Source organism: Sparus aurata, chromosome 22, assembly GCF_900880675.1.
Source record: "Sparus aurata chromosome 22, fSpaAur1.1, whole genome shotgun sequence".
NCBI classification, from domain to species: domain Eukaryota; kingdom Metazoa; phylum Chordata; class Actinopteri; order Spariformes; family Sparidae; genus Sparus; species Sparus aurata.
The window spans coordinates 12,319,399-12,334,824 of record NC_044208.1 but is presented as its reverse complement, the minus strand read 5'-3'; the positions used below and the strand labels follow the sequence as shown (position 1 = coordinate 12,334,824).

Below are 15,426 nucleotides of genomic sequence, written 5' to 3'. Positions count from 1 at the left end.
CTCACATGTTGCTAGGGAACGACTCATTCTCCGTGCCCACTCAGCCTGCAGACAGCCAGCAGGACACAATAGCAGCTATGCGAGCAACAATAAGACCACACATACAGCCGCTCGGTTGTCTGGCTCAGCAGCTCTGGCCTTGGCACGCTGGATAAGAGCTGGACACAAGGGCTCATCCCATCGAATAAAAGTTCCCATTTAGTTGCTGAATGGAAGCTCTCTCCATCATTTGTGCAGGAATTTAGGATAAAATGATGTGCTTACCAAGTGTATCAGAGAGACGTATTGTTGTTATTACGTCTGTATTCTTCAGATCTACTGGGGTTTACAGACTCTGACTCTTACAGACTCTGGTTTACAGTTCCAAGGCCGTCCACACACAGTTATGCTTCATAGCAGAGACGTCCAGTGAAGTTGTGTCCGCTCTCAGGAGATTATTGTCCAACTGACTATGAGCTGTTTCTCCCCAGCATCTCCAAGTTTGACGAGCGCAGTGCCTTCCTCTACGTCCTCCACAATGCTGAGGACTTCCAGATCTACTTCTGCACAGAGATGCACTGTAAAAGGTCTGTTCTCACTCTGCCTCTGGTTGTTTGACAGCATTAAACTCATTGAGTGTGTGTTTCAAACTGTTACAGGACTACTAATCCTGTTAACACTGTAAATGTTCACTTAATGTAATAAAACATTGTTTAATAACCTTTTCCTGTACCTTTTTACTAGTAAGCAAGTACTAGCTTAAGTCAGAACGTGAGTGCCGCCAGAGAGGCCCTTTGTGTTTTTCGTGGATAAATGCCAAGTGCTAACCTTATCATGTTAATATTCTCACAAAAAAAGCTAACTTGCAGTCATTATTAAAAAACAAAATGCGTGGGATTGCTGTATCTACTACCGTCGTTCATGGCGGGCGATGCGTGCCATAAAAAAAATGCCAAAAAATGCTGGTTGATAGTGGTTAATGACATCACATTTCACGATGTCACGATGTGGCTTAATTGCCACTTGATGGCGAGGTAGAGCTTTTGGATAGATAGATAGAGAACTTGTCTACCAAGTTTCATCTTCTAAAAGGCAAAAGGATTGCAGCTATTTCATGTTATATTTCTGTAGTAGTGCACCCTGGGGGTAAAATCGTGGTCTGCGACACATAAAAAAAAAACATTATGACCAGTATTTATGTTTTTTCAGGGGTTTCAGAAAATTCAATTGTCCAGTATTCAACAGCCGTATTCATAAGCTCAATTTGGAGCTTTAAAATCCCACACAATTTATGCTTCAACTAAATCTTTGATCATAAAGATTCATGTCAGTGTGGAAAGACTGTAAACTCCCACTGCTATGACTGCGCACTGCAGTAGTTCAGGCACTCTTGTCAGTTCTTCTCTCAGGTGGGAAATTTCGCAGTTCCCCGTCACCACGAGCGCACCTTGTTTCATTTCCATCGTGTTCCTCGGTGAAGCACTGAGTGTTCAGACTTGTGACTCTCACATCGTAGGCTCCCGAGCACTTCCAGTTATGCGGAGTGTGAGAGTCAGTGAGTCACGCCGGCTGTTGTTATGAAGCTGCTCTCCTTTAGTAGAGACAGAAAGGAGTGACAGCAGGAAGAGAGGGATGAGGACAGGTGAGAAGGAAGGGAGAAGGGAAGGATAGAACTAAAGGCTGTAGAGAGAGGGAGGAGGAGACCCAGTCTGATTGTGCACACCTGCAGGCTCTGCATGTGTGACAGCACAATGAGGCGGCGTGCTAATTCACAGCGTGTGTGTAAAGGTCATTATACTGTATGTATTTGTGGAGGAGGTGTGCGTGTAAACATACTGTAACCTCATTCTAGATGAGACCACCTGCTAATTACTGCCATGCACAATCACAATATGGACTCAGTAGATCTCCTAAAACATGTGCAAATTATCTTTGTTAATGTGATTCACTCCAGATAAAATGTACGACAAACCAAATGCCTGAGCTGTGAGGATCACTTATGTTTTGTTTTTGTTTTTTTTACCTGCACTTTGTTGTAATGGAGGAATATTTATACTGTTGAAACAGTGCATTGATAAAATAAAATGTACAATAAACTGTATTTATACAACACGTTTCTAAACAAAGCTACAAAGTAATTTGTGTTTAAAAACTGAGCAATTAAATTAAATCAGGCAATTGAAAGTCTGGAAGTAAAAAAAAATATGAACCTCTATGACTAAAACTATGAATATATTCATGTATTAACAACTTTTTTGCTTTCCCTTTTAAATCCATGCTGTACAGTTTTTGATTTTGAGATGTTTTTGCTACTCCGCCAGACATCTGTTAGTTTCCATTTGTACAAAACTGATATGCAAAACATGCTTTAAGTTGAATTTTTTTCACCCAAGTCCCAAAATACAAATTAAACTGTCCTGAAACGAAGTGTATTTTTTTTTCTACAATAAAATGATTTAGATAATTAAACATGACACATGACGGGCTGCAATGTCATGGAAGCAGTGAAATCATAAAGTAACTCACATTTTATTAAAGCATTTTTCACATTCATTTGATTTGTAAAAAGTGTTTTTATTATATCTGTAAACTTTGTGTTGCCTATTTTCTCACATTTGTAAACACTCGCAACTAATCATGGACACAATCACGCGTTCACACGCTTTACTCTCAAAGTTGGCCATTTTCTATTGTTTTGATACAAATCAGACGTGCTGGACTGGAGAATAAAAATGGTCCACAAACATTAAGACTCTGCTTTATATTTGTAGGCATCCTTGTAAATATGTGCACGATCTGTATACTTGTGACTCATTTGCCTTTTCTTTGGCAGATTCTGTGATATGGTCAACAGCATAACAGAGGAGGCCTGGAAGGGTCCCGAGGAGGGAGACTGTGACACTGACGCGTTAGAGGTGAGAGGACTGATGACTGGATTCACAAGTTTGATGCTCATTTCTGAAAGCTCTCTTCTGGTGCAGTAGTATCGCGTATTTGAGAGAGCTGGGAGTCAGAAAATATAGCCCCAAACACAGATTTAGACAAAACACGTAACTTTTCCAAACTATGCAGTAATGCAGCTCGTTTCAGTGCAGGGTACCAAGAAACAATGTGCCTGTTTGTTTGTCTGAACATTGTGTTGTTACATCCTGTTGTGTCTCTGCGGTGCCTTTTTTTTTAAATGTCACAGGAAACATGATGTGATTGAGGTTTTTTCTATCCAAAATTTTGAAGCGCTGACAGAAAAAAAATGTGCCACAAAACGATCCGTAAACTGTTAATAAGCCTCGTTAGTATGTGCATTTTCGCTCGCTTTTCATAACATAACGTCTTTCGACAAAGTTCCTTTGTTAAGTGCGTAAGAACTCTGGATTTTCTGATTCAGTTCACCACAGTTTGCATTAGAATAACTGGATCAAAACTCAGCAGCAAACCTAGAGACAACGAACAGCAACCTGCTGGGATCAGACCTGGATTTAGCTTGTGCGCTTTGTCTGCTTTGACAGTAGAGAACAGACACCTGCTGCTGCATTCACCTGTCTTCCCGGCGGAGCCTCGGGAAAAGAAAAGCTAATTACACAAAAACGCTGCCGCGCCCTTTTTTGACTTCGCCGCATGGCACAGATCAAATGTCTAACAGGTTTCTCTCAAGAGCCTTTTTTTCTTTACGACACAACATGTCCTAAAACGATGAGACTCAGCTTGTTTCCTGTAAACATTAATCACACGAATCAGAAAGAAAAGAACATCAGTTGAGCCTCTCTTTCAGGGTTGTCCAGGGCCATGGAATCAATGTAACAGGTTTAAAGTAATCTGATTACAAAGAAACGACCAATAATCTGATAATCTTGTAAGAATGATAAAAACATGTCAAAGAACCCAACAGTACAGTTACAAAACACACGGGGGAAAGTCTACTGAAAGGCGGGCATTTGTTTGTACCTTGTTAATATTGTTAACATTATGATTGTGAGTTTGGATTTCTTCTCCAAAACCGCACAGTGCCTCCTTAAGATGATAACAAATAAAATGTTTATTGAGGTTAAGAAAATACCAAATTTTTTCTGCATTGTGATTATTTGACTTAAAAGTGAATGTATGTTTAAAGGATTAAAAGAAAACAAATGCTTTTTGTCTCTGGTGCTTTATCATGCTTGGAACCTACTTTATATGTGAGATCATTACATTAAAGCGTAAGTTCACCAGTTGTACACATTAAAGTGTGTTTACTCCTGCGTTATGTGAAAGAGTGATACAAATCTTTTGTGGCTCCAGAGGAAGCTGTGTGTAATCTGATAACTTGCCTCCAGTGATGTCACTCAGTGGCTCACTCAGTAGCATTGTGGGTAATGTATGTGGCAGATTTTGAAAAGGAAGAAGAATGCGTTGCATAAAAAAGGTGATGTCACTGGTCCCGCTATATGGATTTTGATCATTTGTTTTTTAACTGTCCATAAAGAAGAGTGGACTGCTTTTCAACACCTGGTGCCTGCATTACCCAGAATACAAATTAACCTCTAAGTGACATCACTGGAGGCGAGTTATCAGATTATATGCAGCTTCTTCTGAAGTCACAAAACGTTTTATTCCGTTCTACTTTTATCACATATGCAAAAGTTAAACAATCTTTAATCTATAAAACTGGTGGAGTTACCCTTTAATCTGTAATCAAACACTCCAGGCACAGCAAGAAAGCATATCAGGATAACAGTGACCAATATACTGTTAGATCTACATTAAAATCCATTATTGCTTTTGTCTCCACAGTATGACTATGAGTACGATGAGCACGGAGAGAGGGTGGTTCTGGGTAAAGGTACATTTGGAGTGGTGTACGCAGGCCGAGACCTCAGCAACCAGGTCCGCCTGGCCATCAAAGAAATCCCAGAGAGAGACAGCAGGTAAGACTCGCCTCTGATGTTTCTCATGTTCACTTTAATTTCTCCCACTGACGGTTTCAGACAGAATAACATTTTTGTCACCGCCACCTCACTTTCATGTAAGTAGGCATCGTCATGTGATGTTACAGGCACAAGCTTCTCCCATTTTTGGCCTCAGAAGTCTGATAGTATTGGGAAATTGGATATGGATATTGATTGTTGCAGCATTTTGATCCATAACGAAACCACATAAAAGCTAGTGGCAAGATTTCACTGAAAAGTTTTACTTCTCGCCATAACACGTGCATCTTTGGTGTCCAAGCAATGACTGTGCTAAAAATCGACGGAGCGCCTGGGTCTGGAGAGTGAGGCCATCGTGAAACTGCCTTAAACCTGCATTCTTTTTAATGGCCCCAGGGGGCGGCGACTCCACTGGTTACAATAGCAGTCAGATTGTATGTAAGCTTATGAGAAAATTACCCAACTTCTGACTTGATTTATGAACTCAGTGAAACAGTTTCCTGATGAGTTGATGGTCTTAACTGTTAGTTTTCAAATCTTCTTCAGTGCAGCATGATGTTCATGATATGAAATATGGTCTCATTTAGAGTAAAATACTGTAGATGATAAACCAGGTATGTTTCAGGGCGGGTCTACCTTGTGATTGACAAGTCGCTACCACAACTTGTCCTTGCTTTCTCAGTCAGATTCATTCAGGATGCACTCCCCAGTTTCACCATCTCATCCTTTATCTGGCTCAGAAAAAAAAACAAGATAGCGACAACAGACTTACTCTTGGTCCTGTTTCCTTCCTCATAAAATACGTACTTAAAATCAGAGATTTACATCCATGTTTCTTCCCTGTGAGTATTTATGGTCCCAGAGGATGAATCCCTAATATTTTTGGTCGACCACTGACCTTTTTAAGCAGTCTCTGCAAATCTTCTTTTTAATATCCAGTGCAGAGATGACATTACAAACCCGAATATAAACAGGTGTCTGAGCTACTGATGTACTGCTTCCCCTCCGACTGAGAGCGCGAGTCCCCGGTGGTTCCTGGTGTTCAGTGGGCTGGAATCCACTTGAGTGACGGGTTGGCGGAGAGCTGTGAAGGCAAAAGCTCCCACCCTCCACCTTGAATTCCCACCGCAGTCACCGCTCAAACTCTGCTGTCTCCTCATGGCTCTACAGTAGGCTCTCCCACTGACGAGATGATTTCACTGCCGCTAATCATATCAGCAACTCAGCCGGGCACTCAGCGGTGAAGAATGTGGAGAATTAGTGTAAATAATTCAGGAGAGGATTGAAATCCCGAGACAGGAAAAGAGACAGAAGCAGAGCGTGTGATTCACTCTGGGAGCTGACAGTGAGATAAACTGCTGGTAGGCATGGTGTTCAGGTTTATTTGTTCAGCTGCTGGCATATCATCTGTATCTATTCTGCTTACTGTGAGGAAACAAGACAAGTGGCATCTCCATAAGCCTTCCTTTTGCAAATACTGCACACTCAATCAATCAATCAATCAATTAATTACCAGGCAGTATGTGACATGATACGTTTTACAATTAATTTTTCTATACATCTTCAACTAAAATTGGGACCTTTTCCAACAAATGAATCGTTAACACTTACCCTCGTAAAGAAATGGTAAATTGATAGAAATTGTTAAATTAAACTTTTTTTTTGCTGTAACTGTTAACAAAGAAGGAAATGCTTTACAAACCATTCATTAAGCAACTGTTTATTTTCAGGATGCAACTGATGTTTATGCAACATGACATATTTATCATGTGGATGGTCGTTATAAAGTTGCAGCTGTTGTTCATAACCCTTTACAATTGCTTGATAAATGGTTTGTAAATGATTTCATTGTTTGTTAACAGTCAAAGAACTATACATTTACCTTCTATTTGTGTTAACAATTAGACATTTTAATGGCTTCAACAGGAAAATGTAATTTCAAGTCTTCAAAATTAAAAGAAAACCTTCCAAAACATGTGGAGACACTAACATCTGTCCTTTTAATAAGTGTAACTTCGTCAGCGTTTAACCTTCTTCTCCGGCATCCCGCACTGGCACTGTTCCAACCACACCTATCGAACATGTTTTCTGGGATTAAGATTAATCTTCCTGTAATCTGTTCTTTCTAGCATCTGTAAGTGTTTTGGTCTCTTGTTTTTGTTTAAATGCAGGTACTCTCAGCCGCTCCACGAGGAGATCGCCCTTCACAAGCACTTAAAGCACAAGAACATCGTCCAGTACCTCGGATCCCTCAGTGAGAACGGCTTCATAAAGATCTTCATGGAGCAGGTGCCTGGAGGTGAGACCTGTTATGTTCTTATAAAAATAGGAACAAATATAAGAATGGAATTTGATTCAAACTAAAGAGCAGGAATAAGATGATAGAAAAGGTCGCTCACCAAACCGCTTGTGCAGCATATTCCGAGTCTCAGGTATCGTCTTAAGGAAATCCTCCGTGAACCTGTTGTCTCTGGACTTCGTGTGTTTTTTTCCTTCATCCAGGGAGTCTGTCTGCGCTGCTGAGGTCCAAATGGGGCCCTCTGAAAAACAACGAGTCCACCATCGGCTTCTACACCCGGCAGATCCTCGAGGGACTCAAATACCTGCACGACAACCAGATAGCACACAGAGACATCAAGGTGACCGAACAGATGCTACCGTGCAATTAATATTCTGTCTGTATCAGCCTTGTTGCATCAGAGGCGTCTTTTATAAAAACCCCTCAGTCACATTTTAAACCAGTGCCCATCTACTTCACTTGCATAGGAGAATGCAGCAGCACTGCTTTGCTGTGAAGCTCCAGAAATGTTTTGTGGACTACGACGTCTCATCTGACATTCCATTAGCAAGAGGGGTTTTCACGTTAACATCTGCATGCTGTTGTTATAGATGGAAGAACGAGGTAGTGAGCATGTGCAGTGAGAGACCAGAAGTATAGTGCACCTTCCTCAGAAATTTAAAGTTTGTTTACAGGAAATCCAGGGGGGAAGATGTCAGTACTGGCCGGTAGCCACACTGTTTGAGTGACAGGTGATATGTGGGAGGTGCACTGAATAAATGTCAGTTCAAGTAAACCTAAAGAAAAACCCCAAAAAGGGGACAGCCAGTGAATGTGAGACGTCGGTGTCGTCTCTGCGTCTTCACGAGCAGAAACAAGGGAGTGAGTTTGGCGAGGTGCATGTTGGGCTCCTGCGTATTGGAGACGATAAACTTAACAGACAAGATAACGGTGCGCTGTGTACAGAAACCTAAACTTTGTGAATAGAAAATGCAGGGGAAGGATGTCAGTACCGGCCAGTGTCCACAGGGTTTGACTGACAGGTGATATGTGGGAGGTGCACTTAACCTTATCTTAGCATCAGGCGAGGTTTCAGTACAACTAGTGTGCTCTGGAAAAATGTAAATTTAAGAAAAACTAAAGGACTGAAGACTAAATGTTTGTAAGGCAAAATGATTTTATTTATAGCATATCTAATGACGAGTACAGTCTGTCTGCTTTTTTTTGGGTTAGGTTTAGGGTTCTTTCTTTGTCCTGCAAGCACAGGACAGCCAGGAAATAGAGGGCAACTACTCTCGGTGTGCCAACGTGTAAAAATAAAGCTTAAACGGTTGGGTCGATGAATTAATGTGCATAAAAATTAAACAATTACAAGAAAACGCAAGAAAAAATAAGAAAAACAATACAAAAAGAAAAACACAGCTATCCACCCAAAGACATTGATGAGTCCTAAACCACAAACAAGCGCAGACGGACACACGCTATGTAAGTAATATAAAGTAAGACACCAGGTTAATTATTCGAGGGCAGCAGAACTTCAGTCTCTCTCTCTTTGTTTGAGAACTCGGTCCCTGCGGCTCGTCTTGCACAGTAAATTTGATTTGGTGTGACGCGTTCAAACAGCGTCCCAGCCGCTCACAGCATTCTCTCCGCGGCTCGGTAAACCCTGACTTCTCTTTCTCCTCTGTAAAATCCCCTCCTTGTTTTATCTCAGTTGTAACAAACCAACTGATAACACTTCCATCACACACAGGCATTAGGTGCAGCAGCCTCTTCCCCCGTGCATCCACCTGATTTAACAACACGGTCATATAAGCGTCATTAACGGCGCGTAAATGTTAATCACCTTGTTTTGGCCGGGACGTCGCCCTCGTCCTCCCACGCACTGTGTTGTAACCTGCTGTTTGTCACCTTCGGGGATTTGCAGCCGCTTTAGCAATATCTCAGTGCCATCATTACTGGGGAATTTGAGCGAGGGAATGGTTGCGCGCTGTTCTCATGGATGTCTTTTCAATTCCGCAGGGTGATAATGTTCTCATCAACACCTACAGCGGCGTCCTGAAGATATCAGATTTTGGCACATCCAAGAGGTTGGCGGGGATCAACCCCTGCACGGAGACTTTCACAGGTACGCTCTGACCTACCGACTGCCAGACTTCATCACGCCCCACTTTCCTGATCACACACAAACCCTCAGAAATACTGAAAGTGTCAGTGAAACTCCTGAAAAATCATTTGCATTTTTAGGTGACAACAATAATCAGTCTCAGTTCCTTGGCCAGTTAGTATGGAGGCCTTGAGAGGCAAATGAGAGAAAACCCTCAAATGATACATGTTCAATGTTTCTAAGAGTTTTATCTTATTTGACAATTAGAGTTAAAGTTTTTATTTTTTGCTTGTTTGTTTTCTCTGTTAGTTTCTTTTTTGTTTGTGAAAACAGGTTGGTTGGACAGATAGGAAAGTTTTGCCAGAATGACTTTTTCATCTGTCAACATCTTGACAGGTATCACTGACGTACAGAAGCCCTGAGAGGCAAGTAAAAAAAAAAAAAAGATCTGAAAATCTTTTGAATTTTTAGAAGAATGTAGACTCCATTATCACTGTTAAAAACACACTTAAAACAGGTGAACAGTTTCAGGTGTTGTTTGTTGTTTTAAATAAATTTCTAGGATCATTATTTTAAGATTTCTTTTATTTTCATCTGGGAAAGTTTTGACGGTTAATTTTTATTGTCATCATCTTTTTTAAGTATCTTTGTAATTCTCATTACGGCCCAAAGAGGCGGAAGTCCACCGCAATCCCACGTTCTACATAGAAATAAAAGCATTCCCACTTTCTTCCAGGTTATATTTCCCAATGCACTGTAGACACAAAGCTGTGTGTGTAGTAGCAAGCTATGTCCATCCTCCTGTGGTCAAAATGAGTATCACAACAACAAAGACTTAAATAACTCAGAAATCTTTCACATATGAAAAAAAAAACTATACTAACAAAATAATCCTGGAAAAACTTTACTTTCCCAGATAAATTCCTTTTTCTCTCTTGCGCCTCAGGGCTTCTGTACATAAGTGACTCACTGACTGTTTGTATTGGGAGACGCTGGGTTTGGCCCTGAGTCTGCAGGGCAGGTTTGTGTCCGTGTGATGTCGCCACCACGGCAGCCAATTGCAGCTCCGTTTGACCTCCTTGGATTAGACCATCTGGCAGCTGATTGGTATAGACAGGGACTTACCCCGCTGGTGGAGCTCTTTTAGGAAACTGGGCTACTCCTTTTTATAGCTCATTCTGCTATAAATGTGTCCCTGCCTGTTTTTAGCTCAGTACGCAAGCCTCTAAAAGCAGCGCACGCCGTCCAGCGAGCTATTATTAGAACAAAAGAGTCCTTTGAATGGAGAGCTGAAATGTTACATTGGACTGAGCTGCGATTACTTGGCAGCACAGAAAGGCTTTCCGCTGTGTCTCACCTGAGGCCATAAGCCCTGATAAGGCTCTTGTAACCCAATTGGTCATTTTTGATAATTGTGTCATTACCTCAAGAGCGAGGCAACTTATAATTAGACTCAATGCAAGGCTATTTTGGGCATTTACGTAGGTTTCTGTCACATGCTGCTGCTGCTTTTACCTTTTCCTGACTGAAACATTTTGTTACCTTGAAAATGAATCGAGTGCAGTTGGATGTTATGAATGGTTTTGTAGACTTTTTCGTCTGCAAGGCCTGTTTTAGTCTTGAGTGCTGTACACGAGGCTGCTGAATGCAAAAAGAGCAAATGTTGCTTTATTACGCCTGAAGCAGAGGGCAGGTTTGACGCACTTTTCCTTCTGCTATTGACACGTGCAGAATGTAATTAATATTAGTCAGAGTTTGTTTTCCCTGTCATTACTTGACTTCATTTATTCATTTACTCATTTATTAGGTGTGAAACAGGGGAAGACCTCACACTTTAATCAGCAGTTTCACAATTTGGAAGAAAAAAAATTAATTAACTCTCTTGCGAAGAGCTGGATGAGAAGATCGTTACCACTCCTATGTTTGTGTGATGAATATAAAGCTGCAGCCAGTTAGCCCAGCTTAGCATTGCGACAGGAACCTTGGGAAAAAGCTAATCTACGTGATTGCGTGTTGCATTTTAAAAGAGCAGTTCAAGATTTTGTGAAGTTGAAGTAATGACGAGGTTGGTACCACCCTCGTATCTGTCTGATGGAAGGTGGGGCCAGCAGGCTGTTAGCTTAGCTTAGCATGAAGACTGATTTTGCTAGTGTCCACAGCTAACAAATCTAAATAAAGCTTACTAATTAACACGCATCTTGTTTGATTAATCTTTATGAGTGTATACAGTGTGTGTATATCTCAATCATTTGCATTTACATGAACAATGCACGGGTATATGCACACCGATCCATCCTGCTTTATCCTATTTGTTCGAGTGTATTTATATTTCATTCTGTTTTATTTTTTCTCTTAAAAACAGCTTCTTCTTTTTTTCTGCGTCGCCCTGGTAATTCTTATCATTTCCCTTGTGCTGCTGTGTCAAATTAAAAGTCTCCTTCGCGGGATCAATAACAGTACTTCTTGTCTTATCCCCTTTCTAATCCGAACAAGGACTGAATGATAAAAACGACAATTCGCCGGGGGTTACATCTGAACTATTTCTTGGTTTAGAGCAATTTCCACAGCAGAGACTCCAGGAAGTTAACGAGTGCTGCAGGAACGACTCCTAAAACATAGAAAATGAGTAGAATTTTTGCACTTCCAATTAAAGTCAATGTCTGAAAGAGGTCTGTAGCATAAGCTTAAGAGAATGTCGTGTTTTTTTTCTGTGACATAGAACACATTAGTAAATACCCCACGTGTGAGTTGGTAAGTGTCTTTCAAAATATGATAGCTAACAAGAGGCTAAATTTGATGACAGAGGTTGACAAATTACTCTCAAACCTTCCGCTTTATGGATTAACAATTTATAGGAAATTGTGTGTATAGTGTAAATTAGTAGGAAGCTTAGTTGTGGTGATACTGAAGTCTGTCTAGCATTTGCTTTTTACTTCTTCCGGATTCCCTTCAAGCTCATGAAAGTGCTGTTCATCTGTGAAGATTATCTCGCAAAATGTACATCACAAACTTGTGTTTGCCACAGAGCTTATTTTCTGCAATAATCCAAAATCTAATGGAAAAACAATTCCCATAGGCTTTTTGTTCGAGGGAACCATGGCGATGCCAACTTCTGGGTTAGCCTACGAAAATACATCATCCTTGAAGTTTTCTATGGGTTTTGGCAAAGAAATGGGTTGGGTTAAACAATCGCAAAGCAAATAAGTGGAATTAAAACCATCTACAATAAATTGATAAAACGAACGCATCCAGATCCAAACATATGAGATACATTGCCAGCAAGATGACTGCATGTTGAGTCCCTTTTAAAATGTTATGCACCCAGAAAGTATTTTACACCATTACTGGCATAGTTTCTGACACTTAATGAGCATCTACGTTAATGAAGATCATCTCTGTCTATGTGTTTATCCTGTATTTGTGTTTCTCTTCCAGGCACACTACAGTACATGGCTCCTGAAATCATAGATAAGGGTCCGCGGGGATACGGCAAGCCAGCAGACATCTGGTCACTGGGCTGCACCATCATCGAGATGGCCACTGGGAAACCACCTTTCTATGAATTGGGAGAGCCGCAGGCTGCCATGTTCAAGGTGAGAGACGCCAGCAGTCGCATATCCCATCATTCCTCTGGGTGATGCGTTTAATTTTAGCAAGCGGGCTGCAGAAGCCAGGCGGACATCTGTTTCTGTAGTGACATCTTCCACAAAGTGTTGATCAACAGAGCCAGTGAACAGCTGCAGCTGAGCAGAACTGAGGATGTGGTCAGTTCTCATGTTGGAAAACTTCTTTTAATTGCTCCCCTGATATGCACAAAGTATCGGAGATATGTTTCATGTTAGAGTTTTACCGTCAGCTTCGTGTTGTTGTATGAACAGAAAATTAACTGCAGTGAAGCTGAGTTAGTTCTTAATTCATGTTCATGATGTTTCTGAAGATTATTCTGTGGTGTTGTATATATCTATACTGTAATGTCTTACTTCAATACAATGCCTAGAAAAATAAATAATAATTGATACCATGTTGCTTAGTGTTGAAACAACATTTAAGATAGAATTGTTGATTTTTATTTAAAGATAAATATAACAAGCCTTGTGTACTGTTTGTTCAGCACAACCGCATCTACAGGAAGTGAATTTCTGGAGGAGGGCCATGTGTCAGCTCGCTGTGGGGAGGAGAGTGAGACAGCTCCTCAGCTGCTTGTGTATTGATGCTGCAGTAAATGACAATTGAAACAAATTAAAATCTTCAGAATCAGTATTTATCTATATACCAATACATCTGACACTAATATTCTGTTAAAGTTACTGACCAAACTTTGTCTGCTGTTAAGGCCACTTATAGTCAGTGAACAATCACGACATTCATACATGAAAAGCTGTCTTGCTTTTTGAGGCCAAAACAAAGGGAACGCATAACGTGCACAGGCCTGTGTGTTCCACAACAAACAAAATACTGTCATGCAAAAAAATATTTTTTGTTTTTTTTAATTTAGAGTGTATTCATCTTTAAGAATTATTAATTATTAATAGTCATGGTAATGTAGCGAACTGATGGTGTTGCTACCTCAAATTTGAAACTTAGAATATTTTTGATATTCTTTATTAATTTTACATGAAATGTTTTCTTTATTTTCTTAAATTTCAGACATTCATATTGTTTTTTCACTGTAAACCCTATACGGCGATCTTATCCAACCACGGCAACCGACGTTAGGCGTTAGAGAACATAACCATGTCAAGGTTAAGTTATTTTATTAATTTGTTTATTTAGTTAGATAATGTTGAGAAGGTTAACTTACTGGCATTTTACCACAGTCCTAATCAGCAGATAGCGTTTGCTCCATTATCATGGAGTTGGTTTTGTTGTTATCTTGGGGCCTAAATATGAAACTTCATGTGTTGGTTTATCAAGGGAGAAGATCACAACAGTTTGAGGATAATCAGATTACATTGATAGTCATTTAAACAACAGATTCGCGAGACTTTACAAATTAAAACATGACGTGCGTCGGCGTTACCACAGCGCGCATTTCTCTTTTTATCGTCTGCTTAAAGTGCACGACCAGTTCTCACTAGACCCCCATCATGGGTCCAGACATGATAGTTAAGAATGCTGTAAGACTTTTATCCAAATTCACACTGACAGTGCTACTGACATATTCAAATGGTGGAAACCTACTTTGCATGCAACTAAAACCTCATACCTTTTAAATCCACTGTGTTTACAAAAAAACATGCTTTCTCTCAGCCCTTAATTCACAAGAAAGACACCATCTGCATGTGTGGCGTCAGCACTTATCAGTTCCTCTTTTTATGGAAACAAAACCAGTGAATCAGCCGTTGTGCACCTGCCTCGTGTCACCACCTGCCTGCTGTAATGTGATCCAGCCCAGTAGAAACTCCAAATATTGCCCCGTGCCTGAACGTTTGTTTGAACACAAGCAAACCTGCGTAGCTCGCCGAGAACACAGACTCCGTCGTGTTTTGTTTTCCAGTTTCTATGTGCGCCCGTCTTTGTGTAAAGTCTCTTACCCACTCGGTTTGCACCGTGTATTTGCTTTGGATGGAAATGTAAAGTGCTCCACACCCATGAATTATTGTTCTTAGCCATGCACGTGTGGCCCATTAAAGACGGTAAAGATGCTTTAAAGGTTGTCTGGAAAGCATTAAAGGACTCCTTAGAGGAATGTTCCATAAGTTGTAATATAATTAAAGGGCTGAGGATTCAGACACGGAGGAGCGCTGAATATACCTTCTATTAAACAAAGCATGAAAGGAGGAACTGGGGGCTCTTCACATTTTCTGGATGAAGATCACAGAATTCACGGAGGCAGAAATCTCGTCCTGTTTATCCCTGGCAGGATCTCGTGTCCTGTCTGCAGTGTGTCTGCTGTTCAGACGTTACCCAAACAGTAAAAACAGTCCTCATGTACTCCTCGCTCATCCTTGTGGAATGTCTCGAGGGAGGGGCATCTCCCTGCTGATCTTAAATCAACATTCCTCAACAGCAACGGCAGGAATTTCTAGCATTCTTATCGCCATTAGAGACTCGCGCTTGAACTTTGAGTGTTATTGCCCTTAAGTGCTGCCCCTGAACTGCAGCTGGGCCTGAGGCGCAGTATCATAGTGCACTGGGTAACCACTTAACACTTCCGCTGA

General features: G+C 40.8%; 1 protein-coding gene and 1 long non-coding RNA gene across 2 annotated transcripts in view; one reads left to right on the top strand and one right to left on the bottom strand.

The window, feature by feature from the left end:
- map3k5 (mitogen-activated protein kinase kinase kinase 5) overlaps window positions 1-15,426 on the top strand; it is a 77,065-nt gene that overhangs the window by 50,211 nt on the left and 11,428 nt on the right. The window contains exons 13-19 of the mRNA XM_030405460.1: window positions 471-566; window positions 2,813-2,894; window positions 4,747-4,880; window positions 7,052-7,179; window positions 7,383-7,519; window positions 9,181-9,286; window positions 12,701-12,858. Of these exons, the coding sequence (XP_030261320.1) occupies window positions 471-566; window positions 2,813-2,894; window positions 4,747-4,880; window positions 7,052-7,179; window positions 7,383-7,519; window positions 9,181-9,286; window positions 12,701-12,858 (841 nt within the window). The remainder of the gene's footprint in view (window positions 1-470; window positions 567-2,812; window positions 2,895-4,746; window positions 4,881-7,051; window positions 7,180-7,382; window positions 7,520-9,180; window positions 9,287-12,700; window positions 12,859-15,426) is intronic.
- On the bottom strand, window positions 6,247-7,416 carry LOC115574161 (uncharacterized). The gene is made up of 2 exons (XR_003982436.1): window positions 7,280-7,416; window positions 6,247-7,196 (listed from the first exon to the last, which is right to left on the bottom strand). It is a non-coding gene; the product is annotated as an uncharacterized LOC115574161 (long non-coding RNA).